At 43.6% G+C, this 20,164-nt stretch overlaps 1 protein-coding gene across 30 annotated transcripts in view; it reads left to right on the top strand.

The window, feature by feature from the left end:
- RBFOX1 (RNA binding fox-1 homolog 1) overlaps nt 1-20,164 on the top strand; it is a 2,073,113-nt gene that overhangs the window by 1,678,662 nt on the left and 374,287 nt on the right. For 2 of the 30 annotated variants that reach the window (XM_086691389.1, XM_086691398.1), the window contains exon 1: nt 14,307-14,520. The exons of 24 other annotated variants lie outside the window; for them this stretch is intronic. In XM_086691389.1, the coding sequence (XP_086547515.1) occupies nt 14,377-14,520 (144 nt within the window). In that variant the 5' untranslated portion in view covers nt 14,307-14,376. Of the gene's footprint in view, nt 1-14,306; nt 14,521-20,164 lie in introns of those variants that run through there. 4 more of the 30 variants (XM_086691390.1, XM_086691400.1, XM_086691401.1 and 1 more) reach the window with 4 other exon arrangements.

The raw sequence follows: 20,164 nt of genomic DNA, 5'->3' as shown, positions 1-20,164 counted from the left end.
TCGTAAGTAGATAGCCTTTGAGTTTGACTTCTTCCTCTCGGTATAATGAATTTGAGATTCGCCCGTGCGGTTGTGTCTATCAATAGTCCATTCTTGCCTTTTATTGCTGAGTAGCATTCTATTGTGGATGCTCCATGATTTGTTTATTCAACAGCTGAAGGATCTGTGGGTTTTTTCCAGTTTTTGCTGATTTTGAAAACGTTGCAATAAACACTTGTGTACAGGTATTTTTGTGAATACACATTTTTAGTTCTCTTGGCTAAATACCCAGGAGTGGCGTTGCCGGGTCAAACAGCAAGCATATGTTTAAAGATTTTTCTAGGGGAGATAGTGGACACAGTTATTGCTTTGATGTTCAGTCCTAAGGGGGATACTTCTTAGCTTAGTGACCTGATGATGGTCTAAGCGTCACTTTTCTGCAACAAAAGACATGTGGAATAGTAAGTTCTGCACAGGATTAAGACAGTCACTCACTTTTGGTCCTCATCCTGGGTTCCTGCCTCCTTACACTGGACTCTTCCTTTCCATGGTGCTTGTGTTTCTATTCCCTGAGCATGCATGTCCTTCTCTACATCTCTGCCACACTGTTTCCTTTCCTGGAACACTTTGCCACCCACCTTTCTCCTCACCAACTCCTCATCCTTCAGTTGCCCAATGAAATGCCACCTGTTCAGAAAAGTCTTCCCTCGCCCTTAATCTAAATCCAGCCCCCGGCTATATATAGTTTCCTTTTTTAAATTTGTGAAATCTTGTTCTTTTCCTTTATAGCATTTACCACAACTAGTCTTAGAGAATCAACTGTGTAATTTGTTTTTTAATGGAAATTTTTATTGAGATCGTTGCAGAGTCACACACAGTTGTAAGAAATAATATAGAGAGATTCCATGTACCTTTTGTGTAGTTTTCCCCGGCGGTAGCAATGGAAGAAGTTGTAATACAGTATCGCAACCAGAGTATTTGTATTGATATAATCCACTGATCTTATGGAGATTTGCCCAGTTATACTTGCATTAATGTGGGGTGTGTGTGTGTGTGTGTGTGTGTGTGTGTGTGTGTGTGTGTTCAGCAGGGGTGGTATATTTAGATCCATGCATTTCTATCACATGCGTAGATTTCTGGGTCCCCAACCACAGTCAAGATCCAGGACAGTTCCATCCCTAAAGGATTCTTCCCCAGTCCTTTGATAACCAGGTCTACCTCCTCCAATTCCTAACACCTGGCAAATACTAATCTTAAAACTTAGTTCAAAATTGGAACCATATTGTGCATAACCTTTGGGGGCTGACTTTTCTACTGAGCGTTATTCTCTGAAGGTTCATCTAAGCTATTGTGTATCGATACTTCCTTTTAATTGCTGAGTAATATTCCACATTATGGATGTCCCACAGTGTAACTATTTACCCCTGTTGAAGGGCATCTGGAATGATTACTATTTTTAGCTATTATAAATAAAACTGCAGTACAGATACTGGTGTAAACCTGAATTTCCATTTCTTTGGGATAAATGCCCAAGAGTAAAATTGTTGTGATGTTAGTTTTATAAGGAACTGATTGATTTTTAAAATCTGTCTCCAGCAGTAGACTTTTAGTTCCTTCAGTGTAAATAGACTGAGTTTTGTTTGTTTGTTTGTCTCTTTGCTTGTTTGTGTGTCTAATCACTGTATACTGGGAGAATTATACAATCCTTAGAACATAATTTACCACTCTATAAATATTTATATATGAATTAAGTAAGGAATGAATGAGGGAATGCATGAATACAGATTTTGGCATGGGGATTAAGTAAAATAATGTATGTAAATCATTTTTGGAATGCTCAGCATGGAGAAACTTCTGCTGTTAGGTAAATGTTTATCACCATCACCATTATCAGATACGACTTTGGCTAAGGGTCACATGACCCAACTTTCATGCCTTTCTACCTTGATCATCACGCAATTTTTTTGTGGATTTCAGGAATCTGAGTTCTGTCTTCACTTCATTCCCTTAAAGAAAAGCTCATCTTGTAAAAATGCTCAAAAATAGCAGGATGAGAATTTGGACATTGTACACTAAACAAGATCCTGTCTCCATAGGTTAAGAGTGAAGCTACATGACTACTTTTTCTGTTGACAGTGAGCACAGTCCATAAATGATAGCAGCCTTTATAGTGTGAGATGTGTGGCACTGAACAGGTTAACCCTGTCCCTGGATTCTCATGGTGGGCATGTGAAATAAATATTGCTAAAGCTGATGGAGATAGCACAGTACTTAATAGAGAGAGAAAATTAGTAATTCTCATTTGCCTGAGGAAAGTGCAGGTCTTCATAATGTCTTGATCTATGTACAAAGAGCTAGTAAAGACAAGCAGTCCTCATAATAAAAATAGAAATGAGGTTTTCCCGACAAAAATGCCACTGGAATGATGAGCTGTCACACAGGACCTGGAGAGACGAGAAAGAAACTTCTTTGGTGACTATAATTAGGCTAACATGGAGGGTGGCAAGGCTCAAGAGCTATGCAGGGGCGCTCTCTGCTTCTTTCTGGACTCCCCATCACAATGTCTCTAAAGGACTAGAATAGTGAGGAGGTCAAAGCTCATTTCTGGCAGACTGTGCCCCCATTCTCACCATGCTAAGGCTCTGACCTGGTCTGTGATGTGGAAGAGGTGGTTTTTATTCTGCCTTGGGACACTTAAAGGAAGAAGGAGGAAGAGGAGGAGGATGAGGAGGGAGAGGAGGAGGAGGGGGAGGAGAAGGAAGGGGAGGAGGAAAAACCTTATACCTTATCATCAGTGTACCCCAAGTGCATTACAGAAAATTTGGTTAATGCAGTTAGCAATAAAAAAAAATAATAAAAGTCGCCATTAGTCTCAACACTACTATTAACATTTGGGTGTTTCATGGAAGCCTATAAGTATCTAGGTAGATACATAACTTCAGATTAGAAGATGATAAACTTAGAAGTGGAGATTATAAATTATAGCTATAGATTGACTTTACATACATGGGGTCATACCATATAAATGTGGGCTTCTATCTTACTCCACCCATCCCCCTATTTTTTATATGCCCTTCTATTCTTCCCTAGCTGTGTTTCCAAAATCAGTGAATGTAGTCCAAATGAAACAGGCAACAGACTAGTTGTTGGTATGGTTGTTTGACCAGAACTCCAAAGCAAATCTCAGAGTTTTTGCTGACTGAGATCCATTGTATACAAGCCCTGTGGAAAAAAGGGGAAAGTCACCTAGACCTCCTTCAGGCATTCGGTCAAGGCCTGAGCTTTTTCTACCCTGGCCCAGGTTTCCATGGCAACAGGAGTACCTGTGCTGGTTTAAGATGCCCTCAGGGGTCTGGGAGAACCTGAACCTTAGTTTGTGAATTTGTAATCTGATTTAATTTTTGGAGAAAGAGCCAACTCTGACAGAATTCTTACATCAATTGCTAAATTGTCAGTCCTTCTGCCTTAAAACTCACTTTCAGAAGTGCATGATGCAATAAAGTAGGGTAAAGGCAAGGAAATCATACTGACCTGAGCTAGGCATTGAGCGTATGGATTCAAATGTCACCTATCTTTTCCTACCCTCAGTTTCCTCATCTGTAAAATGGGAGGGGTTAAATTACCTTCTTATTGGATTTCTGGGTAGATGAAATGTGATAAAGAAAGTAAAATACTTAGCCTAACACCTAGCACGCAGTAAATGCCCCATGATTCTCAGCCTTGCTATTAGTTTTTATGACATTTCTTGGAATTATGTGGATCTTGATATGACATTGTCTCTGAGGGAAAAATATTGGAGTGGTTTGGCTGGTGAGAGGCAGGAGTTGGGAAAGGGAGGGTGGAAGCCTGCTGAGAATCTAAGCGATATTAGAGGAAGTATCAGCACCCTGTCGTTTGGTGTTTTCACTAAAGAGTTCATAAAATATTAACATAAAGGAATAGTGGTGTCGGCTCCTGCTTGCCATACAAGAGACATCCTCTCCTTAGAGATGTCTGTGGCCCAGTTGTAAGGAGGGAAAGCAGGAAGAGGCAAGGTTCCTTAGCTGGAAACACTACAGTTAAGAAAGAAGGGCAGGATCGTGAGCTAGCAGTGGGCTCTGCTGCAAGAGAAGAAAAGAATGGCTCCCTTGCTTTCCAGTAGAGAGAATGGAGCTGTCTTTCCCTCAGAGGCCAATTTATATTGCCTTACTTGTGTGTTTCCAACCAACAGCCACATCACTGTCATTCATACCAACACCATGTCCATCATCCTCATCAACATCATCACCATCACCACCATCTCCACCACCATCGGCACCATGCAGTTATGAAACTAGGTCCTCTAGTGCCCTTACTAGGTGCCAGGGGTTGTAGTGAGCAGTGTACATATATTACCCTATGTGTATCCTATGTGTTTCTCAAATTAAGGAAAAAAATGTTTTTTCCACTTATAAATGAGGACCCCATGGCCCAGGAAATTTAAGTAATTGGCCAAAGTCAGCCAGCTGTTACAAAACAGATTCAAGATTGGAAACTGGCAATCTGCCTCCACGTCTTTTTACGTCCACTTCACTATAAAAAAGGCAATATATGGTTAGATTAAACTCTTTGGCCCCAGAACATGCCCTTTTAATTCTTTTTTTTTTTCCTGCGGGAAGAAAAATGTACGATCTCAGCCTCACAGTGTTCCAAGGCAACCAATGGTTCTCAAACACATAAGCACATTTATACCAGTAGTAACCCTTATACAAAGAAATTTACTTGAAACTCCATTTATAATACTGATGGAAGGGGCACAGTAGAGATGAATTTTATAAATGCACATGTGAAACATTTATTATAAAGCCAGTCAGTGAGAAAAATGAGGCTACTTTGATGAACACCAATATTTGAAGTTGGGAGTATGGATAACTAATACTGTTTTCAATTAGCCTGATAACCCAATTCACTTCAGTATTTTCATTTGTTGCATAATGTTGAGGAAATGCTGTATCACATGCTAATACAGAGTTGTAAAAGGTAATTTTCTAAACCAGATGACCTAAAACTATCAAGTTAATCTGGAATATGAATTTTGTCTCTTGCTTTATGTATCCTGATCATTGTGTCTGCTGGGTCAGTGGCACTATGCTGGGTATAACAGATACGTTCAAGACATAGATATTGAGGCAGTGAATGAATGAATCATTTAGTGAGAATGAGATGGACCTTAGGACCATGGAAGTAGAAAAGTTTAGTACTGCCATTTTTAAATTTTTTCATTTATTCGACCAATATTTAATAAACACCCACTACATTAAGCCAGGTGGTGTTCTAAGAGGATATGGATGCAACATTTAGTCGGAAAAATAAAGTTCTCATGGGATGTATGCATGTCAGTGTGCAAAGGATGGGGTGGCAGGAGGTAGACAGCAAGTAGATGGGAAACTCCCTGTCGACACTGGCTGACCCATTTGTAAGAGGAAGCTGACCTATCCCCTCTGAGTTCACCAGGATCCTCATGGGTAGCACAGTGCTATCAGTATATAGCCGGCACTGCCCCTAGGAGGATGAAGGGAAACACACACACGTACTGCCATCCTCTTCTGTATCTCGACATTGCAAAACGTGCAAAGATGCATGTTTCATTGTGGGATTATTTAATTACACCCTGGGTATTCCTAGATTTGTACACTCATATCATTAAAACAGTCTCAGCCAAAGAACATATATTTGCCCATGTATTAACATGCACTGGGCATAAGCAATTACAAGACTAGGTATGAGGTGACCAGAATCTGGAAAAAGGGAGGCACATTAAAGAAAGTGCTAGTTATGTAGCATGATAGGAGCTACAGTAACACTGTAAAGCATTTAATATCATGACCTCAGCAATGGGAGGGGTCAGTGATGTCTTTTGAGCAGAAGATTGATGTGTTTGGTTTTGTCTATTTAAAATTCCCCCATGGAGTCATGTAGAGTGTGAGTTGGGAAGAATCGAGACTGGGAGCAAGGGAACCAATTAGGGAAGAATTGCTTTTTTTTTTTTTTTTTTTTTTTTTTTTTTTTTAAATCTAGGCTAAAGAGAATAATGTGAGGCACTGGGACGGCAGCAATGGAAAATCAAGAGAGGCCTCATAGCTGGAGCTGAGAGAGTTAAAAATGATGTGGTTTGGGAATCAATTGACTATTCAGAGCAACAAAGGGAGGTATGAAGGGCAAATGTTGATGTTTCAAGGTTAACTGAATAGAAGGGAGGTGCTTCCATTAACAAACAGGCAAGGCCACAGAGGAAGAGAAGCTTGTGCACATATTTTGTTTAAGGGGGATGTTAAAACAGCAGCGAGGATAGGACCTTCATAATGACACATGCAGGGGCTCTTTAAGGTACGTGATCATTCCTGATGGGTAGCCAGTGAGGAGAGGTCAGAACCACAGAGACTAGGATTGCATGGAGTCTGATTGCTACAAATCCTTCACAGGTGTGTGAAGAGTAGCAGAGCTGTGACATGATGTGGGTCATGCAAGGTGATGACAATTGAGGTACATGAGTTAAGAGAGCTAACAAAGCACAAGATGACACCAGACAAGATCTTGTGTTTATGGAGCACATGACAATTCTGTCACAGAAGCACGGAAGAAGGTCCAGCCAGAGAAACATATAGTTTTTCTCCTATGTGTCACTGTGCTCAAAGAGCGTCAAATTATTCTATCTGAAATCAGGTGAAAGAAATGCTCTTCTTTTTTCATCTGGAAAGTACTGTCTTGTTTTGGGAAATGGCATGATACAAACTTGGGTTAGGAGGGGAATCCCTTCAAGGAGCAGGAAATGTGGGACAAAGAAGTAGGAATGAGAATTATCTCTCTAGTCCCCTCTGGGAAGATGAAGAGGAAAAAGGAGAATGACAGAGAAAGTCTAGAACCAGGAGAGTTGAACCAAAGTCAACGGTGGTAGAATAGCTCAGTGACCTTTGCAAGGATATGATACACACCAATCTTCCTAGAATTGTACTTCTAAGATGAGAATCTCTTCTCCCATTGAGTCTTCCTTACACTTCCACAGTCTCTGTCTACTAAACTCAGACATGCCTTTTATGAGTGGATGTGTTGCAGAACATGATGAGGGGCTGAGCTTTATATGTGGGTTCTTGCAATGGAGTCTGGAGACAGGGAGTAGAAAACCCTGAGCTAGCAGGTCAGGTGAGGTTGTAAGAGTATGAGGTGCACATAAATGGTAATTGGAGTTTGGGGACTAAGACTTGGGTTTTCAGATTGTATGTTTGGTGAGGTGAGATCTTGAGAACCAGGATGGTTTTCTGCTGAGTATCTGATCCATTTGTTTTGTACGTTCGATTTTTTCAGACTGACCCAATTTTGTTCTGAGTCCTGACATCCTTCCTAGCTCACCACCAACTATTAGCTGCCTTTGAAGGTGCAGTGATAACGCCAGGGACTGAGAATCCCTGTGGTTGCTCTTGCCTGTGTGCCAAGACAGGACCTTGGACGTGTTAAGGTCAGAAGGGATTTTTCCAGAACTTGAGATGTTAGAGGTGAAGTCACTTCTAGTAGGAGATGCTTAAGGTGACTCATGTTGCATAAAGATAAATATTTCTGAGCATTTATGGGGTCAAAGAACCTCGTAGCCAAGCTTATTACAGAGGAAAAATAGAACCTTCTGCAAGGTTTGTTTGCCTTCTGATTTGTTCGAGTTCCATCCAGAAAGTCACAACACAGAGAGTGGGTGGGGTGTGGAGGCTTCCCAAAGTAGACCTCCCCACCCACTTGTTCATTAGGAGAAATCACCACTTAGCTGTTTTTGTCTTTTCCGCCTACTGTCCCTTGTCCCACGCTCTTACATTCTGTCCTATACACTGGAAACAGACTCCCACCCTCTCAAGTGCCAAACACTGCACTCTCCCTCAGCATCACCTCCTGGAACCTATTATTTCAGGAAGGCTCCTATGGGAACTTAGGTTGTTTGTTTGCTTTGGTATTTTTACATTTGGGGTTCTGTCTGCTGTGTCTGGGGTCTCTCCTGAGGGGTATCATTTGAATGCTCTGATAGAACATTGCCTGTATTGCTTGCAACTTTTGTCAGAGGAGGTGATGGAAAGGCATTGACAAATGAGAGTGTTTCCTTTTCTTCTTTTAAAAAGTTGTATTTGTTTTTTTAATTTTATTTATTTATTTAGAAGAGCTTAAGGTAGACTGTGGATGGGGTGGGACTTACCCCTTCAGTTACAAGTAGGGACTAGAAAGCTAGGGAGATTCCATACTCTGAAGTTTGGTGGCCAGAGTGACTGATAGGTTCCTGAAAGAGGAAATCTCACAGCTGTATAGACACAGACTAATCCTTCAGAGTAGTGCTCGTTAGGTTTAGATGTTGCAAACAATGATGAATAAAATGTTGATGATGACAATGATGATTCTTTAAGAAGTGTCTCTACTGCTTGATAGCGTGATGATGGAAATAATATATTCCTCCTTCTCTGTTCAGCAGCCCTGATCGAAACACTGCCTGCATCCCTTACTAGTAGGTCCAAGTGTACATATATTCGTGCAGCCTCAATTTCTTCTTGTGTAAAGTCGGGAAATAAAAACCTACTTTCCAGGGTTGAGGGAAGCTCAGAAAACAATAGAGTAACCATATTGGCCAGAAATAGCGTCTTTGCATGTGTTACCCTAGTCAGTCCTCAAAAAGTAGTGAAAGACATGACATTTTATGAGATCTAGCTGTCGAAGAATTTCGTTGACCAAGACTAATATGAAAGTTTGTGTTCCTTTGATGCATCTGCAAGGTTAAATAAACGGTTCTACTCAGAAGACCTGGGTGGCAGAAGGGTAATGTCTACACATTTTCACATAAGTGCTGTAGCATTTGAAAGAATTCTCCAAAAAATGCATTTGGAATCAGTTGTTTTATAAATGGATTGACTTTGTTGGTCTTGTCAATTTTAAACAAAATAAGTAGGGTAATAAATAAGTAGAGTAATTTTAAACAAAATAAGAAGAAGGAGAAGGAGGGGAAGGAGAAGGAGAAGGAGAAGGAGAAGAAGAAGAAGAAGAAGAAGAAGAAGAAGAAGAAGAGGAGGAGGAGGAGGAGGAGGAGGAGGAGGAATGTCTGTGTCATCAACTACTCAGAGACTGAGAATAAAAGTAATGCAATGATAATAGTTACTAGTGTGTACTGAGTAGTTGCTAGGTGATAGGCACCGATCTCAGGACTCATGTGTTTTACATTATTTTATCTTTTAACAACTTAATTAGGAAGGCAAAATTATTATCATTCCCTGTTAGAATGAAATTGAGGTTTTAAGAGCTTGTAACTCCAGAGATATTTAACAGCAGCCATGGAAGCATGAGACAGAGCCAGGACTGAACGCCTAGGCAGTGAGACTCGGGAGGATGTATTCCCCCCCGTACAGTATACTGCATGCCCTCATATGAGCCAGAAAGAGTTCCCAAATACTCCCTCATAGCGATCGTATTTCAGGTGGCCTGGAATGAACAGGGCCTAACCACTATGTCATTGAGGAAAGCAAATAAACTCTGAGGATCCCACAAATTCAACCCGTCTGACCTTTATCAGGTTCCTCCCCTTGTGAAAGGCGTGCGGCTCCCTGGCTCAGGGAACTCAGAATTGAGCAAAGTGTTTGGTTTGTTTTGCTGCAGTGAGGCTGTTGGGGTGAGGAGGGTGTTATTCGGCCCTAATGAGTATGACTGTTTGTTGTTTTCAAGCATCCCCACAACGGTTCCCACGTATTGTTGATTCTTGGTGTGCCAGAGCTCGTGCTAAGAAGCACTTTACATTCATTATCTCGGTGGTTCCCAAATGCTGATCCACAGATTCATCTGATTCCATAATGACATTTTCAACAGACTGCAGCTAAATGAGAAAATTAAGGGCAATTTAGTGAAAATTTTAATAGACTGAAATTTAATCAATTTGAAGGGCTGTCCTTTATTTTGAGATTATGTCCTTCTTACTTTTTGGTATAAAATGCCCTTTCCTTTATGAAATGATGATGATGACAGATGGTGTGTGTGTGTGTGTGTGTGTGTGTGTGTGTGTGTGTGCGCGCGCGCGCATGTGTCTTTGTGTGCGCGTATGTACTAACTTGGCAAACAATTTTTAAGTTGTTAATTTCATGCAGTGTCTCCACTGTTTTTAAAGTTGTATTGTAATAGTCCATGAATTAGGTAGGAAAAAAAATTCTGAGACCCGTTTCAATTTCACAAGGGAGACATTATTAGCCCCATTTTACAGATGAAAAAACTGCCTAGAATACAGCGTGGACAGCAGTCAACCACTAAGTGTCCTCCAAGTATTTGAACAAGTAGGTGACTCAAAGTGCTTGTGGCAGAGATAAGGTCTTCTGAAGATACTTTCTCATATTACTGAATGTTGGACTAGGGAGCTGCCCATACCAAAATTTGGAAGTGAGAGAAAAATACTTCTGAGCCACTCCTGGACATTGTCAGAGAGCTAACCCCAGCACAAGTAATTATATTTAAGATCAAGAAGTCCTGGAGTGCCTGGGTGGCTCATTCGTTTAAGTATCCACCTTCAGCTCAGGTCATGATCTTGCACTTTGTAACTTCGAGCCCTGCATCAGGCTCTGCGCTGACAGATCAGAGCCTGGAGCCTGCTTCAGATTCTGTGTCTCCCTCTCTCTCTGCCCCTTCGCTGTGTGTGCTCTGTCTCTCTCTGTCTCTGAAAAATGAAGAAATGTTAAAAAAAAAAAAAAAAAAAGAACAAGTCCTGCTCTCTGTCTAACTGGAGTTTTTCTTGCTCTGGGACATGGAAACCCCCGTAGAATATCCCACTTTAGGGAAATGCCTGCTCTTTTGACAGCCTTAGGAAGTTATAATAAGGAATTATGAAAGAGAAAAAGGAAAATGGAAGTGATTTATTTTATTCTTTTAAGTAGCTGGTAAATTTGAGGGAAGGAAAAAGTTACCAACACTGTTGTGTGAGTCAAATGAAAACTTGAGCAGTTGCCTCTAAGGAATTTTTAGCTGATTGCTGGTTTTCTGGCGCTCTCTACTTCCTACAGGGTATGTGTGACCATTCAGTTAAGGGTCCTTGTGGCTGAAAGGCAGGAGGGTGACCCTTGAACGTGCATGCACTATATACACCCAAGTGATACTGAGTGCCCAGGATATTTTGTAGAGACAGAAGAGTATTTTCCTTCCCCACTTCTCCCATTTATTGATGCTGAAGAATCATTTGGGGCTAGTGGCATTGATGTGGCTCTTTCCCAGTCTCTTTTGAGATGGAATTCAAATTCACCCTCCCCAGATGCTGCTTGAAAGGCTGGCAGAATTTTGTCATCAAGTGAGCAGTATTTGCAGATACGGCATTACCTTTTGATTTAGGGTCATCTGATGCTCTGTTCCTGATTAACGTGCACTGATATTAGCTGTAAAATCTTTCCTGCATGATCCTTTATGTGGCTTCCACACTGGGGGTGGGGGACATGCCTATTTCTACGTGCCATGGTGTTCGCATGCACTTGAGCAGGCACGCTTGGACATGGATGTCTAAAGAATGGCTCCAGATAATTTTGAGATGAATTTAGAAGCTCTGGATTCCATGGTTTCCTTTTGCAGACTTCCAAGATGCCTGACTGGGAAGACCCAGGTTTAAGGGCAAGTCTGAGCCATTGTTGCAAAACAGGTCTGTAGGAATCCAGTCGCCGCTGAGGGTTTTCCACTTTGGAGAGAAAACGGACCAGAAAACCAGTGTTGGCTCAGTGCAGCTGAGAGCAGTTATTGGTTCTTTACATAATGTATTTGTTTTTCATTAAACCATTCAGATAAGGTCTTATTAAAGTGCCATGTATTATTTATCGTGTTTCTTATGAAAATGAGCTGAAGGGAAAATTCTGTCTTCTTCTTGGGGCATTTGTAAGCTTTTCGAATGCCAGCAAGAAAAAAAAAATGAAGGAAGGCACGGTGAACTCCTGTCAGTACAACAAACAGAAAAGCATGGGAAGGAGAATGGGGAGCCAAAAGGCAGAATCTTTGACCTTTTATTTATATTCATTTATATACAAGGGTATGTTTTGTAGAGTGGCTTTCCCCTTAATTCTGTGAATTGCACAATAAAAATAAATAATTAAAAAACAGGCAGAAAGTAAAAGAAAGAAAGAAAGAAAAGAGCAAAGCAGTTTATTTGTAAATCAGATTTTGTCCAATGAATGTGATTTGTGAGACAACAGCAAGGATTTTTCAAACTAAACACTGCCCCACCCCAGCAGTGTAAAACACCAGCCCACACCCTCCTAGTCCCCCCCCCCCCCCCCCCCCCCCGTCTTAACTTCTGCTTCAGGTTAAACTTGCTAGGGTGCCCCTTCTAAATTGATGGAATGTGTCAGTCCCATGGTGTTAGAAGGACCGGTTTTGCAAAGTGAGTAGAAGGAAAAAAGCCTGGTCCGGGCCTGATGTTGGCATAGCAAAGACTTTATAGTTATGGATGGCATTTCAAAACAGAACAACAAAAAATGGAACCGTGGAATAATTAATTTTCTTTCCTTCAGAAAGCAATTTGATTAGCCTGCAAAGTTGTGCCTTTCAAGCTGATGGCTCAGTTCAGAAGCTGTCCTTTGGCTGAAGGGTCTCCATGAGCCTCTGGGAGGGGTCAGTGAGAACATCCCCCTGAGGCCATCCCCTGGTCCTGCCGGAGATGTTCCTTCGCGGGGTCCTCTCGTCACTCTCAGGATGTGCTGCGTCCTGCAGGACCCTCGTAAGCCCCCAGGCAGCTTTCTCGCAGGGAACCCAAGAATCAAAAAAGATGATGTTCGGACAGCCTCTTGCCCTGAAAAATAAAAGAAAATCCAATCACTGGGTCAAAATCTATTTCAAAAAATATGGCTACTATTCCTGATGGTGGTTTTACTGCTGCCAAGAATCAAGAATGTGCTTTTTTTTTTTTCTGTGGGGACCAACGATGCGTTAGAGTCTTAATATTTTCTTTTGATTTGCAGATCACATCCTATTTTATTGCATAAAGACTAACGAAATCTACTAATGAATAATTATTACTTCATAAAATACAGGGAAGGGGGAGACCCCTCTGCAAGAGCAGAATGCTAATTTGGCCAAGGAGGGCTGGCCAGGCAAGAAAAAAATAAAATAAAATAAACCATTGTAATTTGCCCGCTGCAACCCACAGAGTAATGGCTTATCAGACACGGACTTCCCCACCCTGTGCATGTATAATTTGAGGAGAGCAAGGATTCCGGGCTGGAGAAGCCCCCTCGCTTTCAGCCGGGGCTGGCGCGGTCCAACAGGCTGGACTTAACACCCCAGCCAGGGCGGTTTCCCCATTCAGCGGCTCCAGCCGGTTCCAGTGCTGGCCGCTCGCTGCCTGCACAGCCGAGGCGAGGCGCAGAGCGAAAGCTGCGCCCCAAACCCTGGGGGCGCATCGCCGCCTCGCCGCGCAGCCGGGGGTGGGGGGCCCCCAGAATCCGCCCTGCCTCTGGCGCCGCAGCCCCCAGCTCACTGTGCCCCCAGCCCCTGGGGTCTTCTCAGCACTCTTACGAAGGGCGGGGAGTGGGGGGGGGAGGGATCCCATTTCTCTGTGTTTATTTGCCAACGAGTCGGGCAAACAAACCGCCACCAAAATCTAAGAGTCTGGGTCCCAGCTGGGCAATCGCATTAATTGTCCCCCTCACCCCGGATGCTGGCGATGTGGGGCGCTCTCTCGCTTCCTCACCCGCCCCGCAGAGATTTTTAGCAGACACAATTTGAATTTTGGTGAGTCGTTTGAGAGAGAAAGAGAGAGAGAGAGAGAAAGCAGAGGGGAGGGGAAAAAAAAAAAACCAACCCTGCCCCTGGACCCATTTGACAAATGAGGAGGCACACAGCATCAGCACCAACGGAGTGAGCCTCAGTGTGAGTCAAAATCTCTCTCTCCCTCTCTCTCTCTCTCTTTCTCTCTCTCCTTTCTCCCCTCCCTCTCTCTCGCCCTTAGCTCTCTCCCCCCACCCCACCCCCCCAGCATCTACAGGAGGACATCCACCCCCTTCCCCCTTCCCTACAAGTTGCCTTTGCTTGTCTTGTCATCTCCACGGGGGGTGGGGGGCGTGGGGTGGGGGCATCGTCCACTTTGCGGGGCATCAGAAAGCAGGCCCAACAAACCGGGAAAAGGGTACCACCACGAAGGCAACAAAATAGTTTCCTGGCCCTCTGGAGTGTCTTAGTTCAGGCGGGTGAACAACGCCAGGATCTAGCAAACCCGAAGGGAAGGAAGCCAGTGAGGAGGGACGGGCGCGCGCGGGGTGCGGCGGGGGGGGGGGGGGGGGGGGGGGGAGGGAGAGAGAGAAAGAGAGAGAGAAGAGGAGGGACGGCCACCGGGGTTTGACTTAGATAATCAGCAAAATTAAAAAGGAGGAAAAAAAATTGTAGCGACCAGGCAAAGAGCCGCGTGATTGCATGCGAGCGTCCCCACTCCTGCTCGGCGGGCGTCAGAGAGACACGATGCAGCATCCTCTGACGGGGGCCACCTGCGTGGCGCTCCCCAACGTGGGCATGTGTCCCCAGCTCTCGTGTGCCTTGACTTTTATGTACTTACAGCAGGTAAGGCGCGGTCTTCCCTCGGTGGCTGCCTCCCCGGCTCGGGCTCAGCGGACTGGGTGCCCGCATCGCTGGGCTGCGCTTTGGACCCTGGAGGGGGTTGAGGAGGGGACTTGTGCTCTCGGACAGGAGGGGTGGATCCGCGCCCCTCTCTTCTCTGCGGAGCCCAGCCGCCCCGCGTCCCGCTCTGTCTGCACCTCTCTGAATACTTTGCCTGGTTCCGAGCCTGGGTGCCCGGAGTTTAAAATTGGAAACTGCATTTTCTTTACTTGTATCTCTCTTGTGTCTGCGTCCGGTGGTGGTGTCGTGAGTCTGGGACCCCTTGGAGGCCAAGTGTTTGGACCTTTGTGTAGGCACTCCCATGCCTGGAGTTTTCGTTGAGCTGTTTTGTAACAGGGAGGGAAAAAACATGTATGTAGGGGTGTGTGCTCAGTATTTCTTTTTTTGTTTGTTTTCTTAAGTTTGTCTGGGTTGTGCTTTATTCAGTCTGCTTGGGATCTGAGCCTTTGGGTTTCTGGAGCGTGTCCGCCCTGGAATCTGCCTCCAAACTCCCTGGCCATGCTGTGTTGAAGCCAGTGATTTAGGATGCTGTCTTTGTTGGCATGTGTAAAGGCGCTTTTTTCCCCCTCCTCCACTCCCCCGTAATGGTCTTGTAGAGGGGCTCTGTGTTTGTTTTATTTTCCATTCAGTGTATGTACACCAGAATCTTTCATTGTGTTTCTCCCTGTCTTTCTCTGGGTGTTTCCCTCAGCCCCTCTCTGCCTCTCTTTTCCTCTTTACTAGTAGGTCTGCTGCTTAAGTTGGTTGCTGGGGTTGGGAACCAGGCTCCGCATCACGTTTGGGGAGGAGGGGTGACGAGTGCAGCTCCCTGTCTTGGGGCAGAGGCTGTCTCTGTGAACAACTGGTAGGGTTCGAAGGATTTTGTCACACAGGTGGAATCGTCTTCCCTTCCCAGGATCACGGTCCTGCTCTGTGAAGAGTTAACCATGGTTGTAGTCATTTTACCTGGTTTTCGATTGACTCCCTTCAGGAGTACCATTTGTGAACTGTGTGTGGCTGTAGCTGACAAAACTTCCCTTACAAGTATTCAGAGGGGCCTCCCTCTCCAAAGACCCTCATTTCCAATCTGTGTTGTAGGAATATATGTGTTCATAAAATGTCAGTATTCTGTTTTGAGCATTTGGGTAATCTGTGATCAAGTTGGTTGCCTCCAGAAAATGTTTCTAAGGCATATTTTCTGTTGGAAGTCTTTTTGAGAACAGCCTTTTCTTTCTGTTGTTTGAATATCTTAGGAAAAAATTGGCTTATCCTTTTAAATATTGTTTTGTTCCATTTCTCATTAAGTGAATTGTGCCAGGAAACATTTCCCACGAGCCTATTGGTAACATATTATGTGATTCATCTGCTTCTATCATTTCTGTACCTTTGCCGTGAATGACTGTGTGTGTGTGTGCGTGTGTGTATTTTACACCAGATACCCACCAGAAGAATATCCTAATGGCCATTTCTACAGATGCTAAGCCACAGTTGAATTTAATCAAATTATTAATATGAGTTGATCCTTTGCCTCCTATATTCACTTCTTTCACGTTATTTGTTAATCAATTTGAACAGCATTACTTAACAAGTAGAGTGCTATAGATACTCAGTATTCTCACTGTTTCTTTATACATCATTCTTCTTTAAACAAATTGATATTTCATCCTGCTAGGTTGTTCAGTGGGCTTGCTCTCTTTAGGCACACTTAGAATGGAAGATGGTGAGTTTGAGCGAGAAGTTATTCTTGCCATGAACAGGACAAGTACATGGGAGAAACGCAAGTGTCATCAGTGTCTTCTAAGAGGGAAAACATTTCCGCCCTGGAAAGAGGAAGCCTGATGGGGAGTTTGGCAGCCATAACAAATATTTAGAAGTGACTAGAGCAGCATCATGGTTCCGTATGAAGATAGATGGAGGTGGGTTTTACAATGTGCTTTGGGATATACCCCCCTCCAGAAAGGGTGGGTAAGGCTTTCACCGAAAGTGTTGATAAGGTGATGCCGTGACACAGCATCAGAACATGGGGGGTGTGTGTGTGTGTGTGCATGTATTTTTTTCTGAGTTTCACTAAATGCCCAAAGTAGAATACAAGCAGACAATTATTTTTGCCTGTCTGATTGAGAATCGGTTTTTCTAGACACACCTCCCACCCTGCCTAATGCTCACGGTCAGGATGGGAGAGCCATACCTTTAGGTCATCTCTCCTACCTGGTGCTGCCATGACAGTTTGTATAGAAGTCTCCTGTCGTTGCTTTTATGTAGTAGTTCGGACAATTGGCTGATGAAGGGTGTGAAATAGTTCACTTTAGTCTCTACAGACCGCTTACTGATGCAATCTATACCTCTCGTATCCATACATCGCCACTGTATTTCCTATCTGCTATTAAACTGTAGCTATAGGTTGTATCTCTATTTAATTTTGATGATCAAAGGGCTCATGTGTACTCTAAGAGCCCGTTGGTCAAATGGATGAATCAGGAAACATCTGTGATAAATAACCCCTTCATTAGAAACATTTTATTTTTTTATTATTTAGAAATAAACATATTTTAGGAGTCTTTGTCATTGCAGATCACCAATTACATAAGAAAATAATTAAAACACAATGATCTTATTTTGGAGGCTTTATGGTTCTGTTTCATAAATGCACACACTGTCATCAGGGGCCACTGAGCCTTCACTGAAATATATTCTTCTGGAATGAAGTTTCATGTTGCACTTGTCATCTAATATCTAAGGAAAATTACTTCATCATTTGCTTTCCTTGCCTCAGCCATGACATCCAGGCTTTCTTCCTAAACTCTCCCGGATTTGTTCCTGAGACAATTCATAAAAACAAACATCAGTTGGGGATACCTCAATACCTGAGTTTACTGTGAATGACCAAGTGACAATGACATAACCCTTTTGCCACAAAGAACTTATTTATTCAGACCAAAAAAAAAAAAAAGAGGCAACTGTGGTGTTTAAATTATTTGACTGATTCTGTTTCATTTATTTATATTCCCCAGGAACTGTGCTTTAGAAAGATACTTCCCTCCAGTTACGATTTCTTTTTCTTTTTCTTTTTGATCTCTCTCTTAACATCGAAGATAGTACTACAGCTTGGAATTGCAAGATGGGATAATGTTGAATAGTTCTTTTGGTATGTAGATATTAAATCCAATTGATGCCATCACGTGCATATCTACAATAGGTAGACATGTAGCTACGCATCCATATCCTTCTAGTAGATGGCATATTTCTCTTTCTTGTAGACCATTCTCAGGTGGAAGGGACAGGCAAGTAGTGGAACTTCGGGCTTCAATCTTGCTGTCCAGGGAAAGTCCCTGCTTCAGCCTCCGTTCTCGATATCCTGCAGTGACTTTATCTGGTGTCTCCTTCAATGGTAAATCGTCCTCTCCTATGTGAGAGGAACTTCAAACCCACACATCCCCAGGACACAGTCTTCCCAGAGTTCCAAAGTGGGGACCCACTGAAATGTTGTTGCTTTGGGGGAAAATCCCGAATATAAATTCCAAATCTGGGGCTTTGCTTAGGAGCTAGGTCCAAAAAGAATGTGTTCTGTTTTTTCACAGAGAAGCAGGAAACAACCACACGCATGCATGCACATACACACAACACACAAAAATCTAGGAATGCTTTCCCCTCCTAAGTCCCAGGGTGCACACCACAGCACATCCATCACAAGGTGAGGTATGGCGAGGCTATGGACGGAGTGGACGAGGTTCATTTTGTGGCCCACGGTGCGTGTCCCGTCTCCTTCAGAGCTGTGATTCACACCAAGTTCTAACTCCCTGAAAGAGGATAAGTAGCATATTAACTTAGTTTTCCCTATTTCTCCACCACTGTCAGTGTCTCCCAGTCCCGTTCAAAGAAAGCCTCTCATCTGTCAAATCTTATTCACTCAGAACCTTTTTATCAGCCTAAATTAAAAAAAAAAAGTCAAATGCTTAAAATCCACATTAAAAGGGGGGGAAAAGGGCCTTGAAAGTGGGCCATGCCACTGTCAATATCCAAAGATTGGTAATTTTTCCCACTTAATGATGATCCATGTGGTTTGTTTTAAATAGTGAAGTGGTTTGTACAAAGGGTAATTCCTGGTAAATGAAGCCATTGCTCACTGTGGACATCTTCAGATCGAAAGCAATTGAACTGAAACCTGCATATCAACCCTTTCTGTCTTTAATTAGAAAGTGGTTCTCAGAGAGGAGTCCCAGGGAAGGTGGGCTCTGGGAGTAAGGCATAAGGAAGGGGGGCGGGTGGCCCCCTTGCACCACCCACAGTTATAAATTTGGGAAACGTTCGGTGGGCCATAACAATTATGGCTGCGTAGAAAAGTTCAATTCTCATTCCACTTACTTACCTGGCGCTGCTCTGTCGGATGATTTATAGGGGCCAAATGGCGTTTTATCACCCTCTTTCTTCTCGGCTTAATCCCTCGTTGATTTATTAGATTGTGCTGTGGATTGGGGGTAGTCAATAGTGTCAATAACGCAGAAAAGAATTAGGATAGATTATCTTCATGTCTGAATTGTTTAAGGAATTTAAGTGGCCGGGATGAGCACGCTTCTAGGCCTGGGTGACTGTCTGATGGGACACAGGTGCTCCTCTCTTTCTAGAGAGATCCTGTGTCATAATTTGGCGAGTTAACCAATCTTCCTGGGTTCCCTGATTTTTCCCACAAAGGGAAGAAGGCCTGAACTGTTGGGCTCTCGTCAGCCTGCTAAGGCCCGTATCTCAGGTGGGCTGGCGATCGTCCTGTGTTTCTCCCATTTCGGGAAGCTTTTGCGAGGCAGGGGGTGCGGGTGAGGGAGGGGGCTGTTGACCGCAGGGTTACCTGGGTTGCCTCAGCTTTAAGATTATTTAATCCGACAGTCACCGGTGGAAATTGTAAGCATCTGTTAGCCCGCAGACCCGAGTCCTGCGCCATTCGGCAGCCCTGCCTGCCATTTCGCGGCGGTTTCCGCATTAGAACATACAGGCGGCTGCTTCTGCCTCTGCCCGGGTGGAGAAAGCCCATGTTATTAGCGCTCACGCACCATCTGTTTTCCTTACAGCTGGCCCTTGAGTGATTGTCCGGTAGCTGATGGACTGAGGGTAGACAATCTTTTTTAGGGTTTTCTGATTCATTTAACCAGGCTCTCTGCCCCAAGAGGAAACATAATGCTTGTTTATTCATATTGGCCGGGTAAAAACAGTGTAGTTTGTCAGGCAAATAATAGTCTTCTGGACGAGAAAGAAATTGCAGCATTGGAAACAAAATCAGGTTGGTGCGTCGGTGCCTAAGGGGGCTGGGTGATGCGCGGGAGATGTCATCCCGTGAATGAGGCAGAGCTGACAAAGCGTGGGTGTAATTGCCCCATCTGCAGAGACCTTTTTAATGGACGAGGAGAGGTGTCCCAGTGTGCTGTTTAATTCAATTAAGAAAAGCAAAGAAAGTTCCATTCATCAATAAAGTTTCCTATTTCCAGGAGCTCCCCGAGAGAACTTTGCCCGGCTGAGCACTGGCCTGTGGCTGTCTGCATGATGGGCAGGCCCCATTGAGAGAGGCTGTGTCACACAGGGTCAGCTCTCAGGCACAATAGCTCAGGAGGGCCCTGGCCCT

Source organism: Puma concolor, chromosome E3, assembly GCF_028749965.1.
Source record: "Puma concolor isolate L17-30 chromosome E3, mPumCon1.1.hap2, whole genome shotgun sequence".
NCBI lineage: Eukaryota > Metazoa > Chordata > Mammalia > Carnivora > Felidae > Puma > Puma concolor.
Note: the sequence above shows the minus strand (reverse complement) of the source record. Positions and strands in the feature narration are given on the sequence as shown.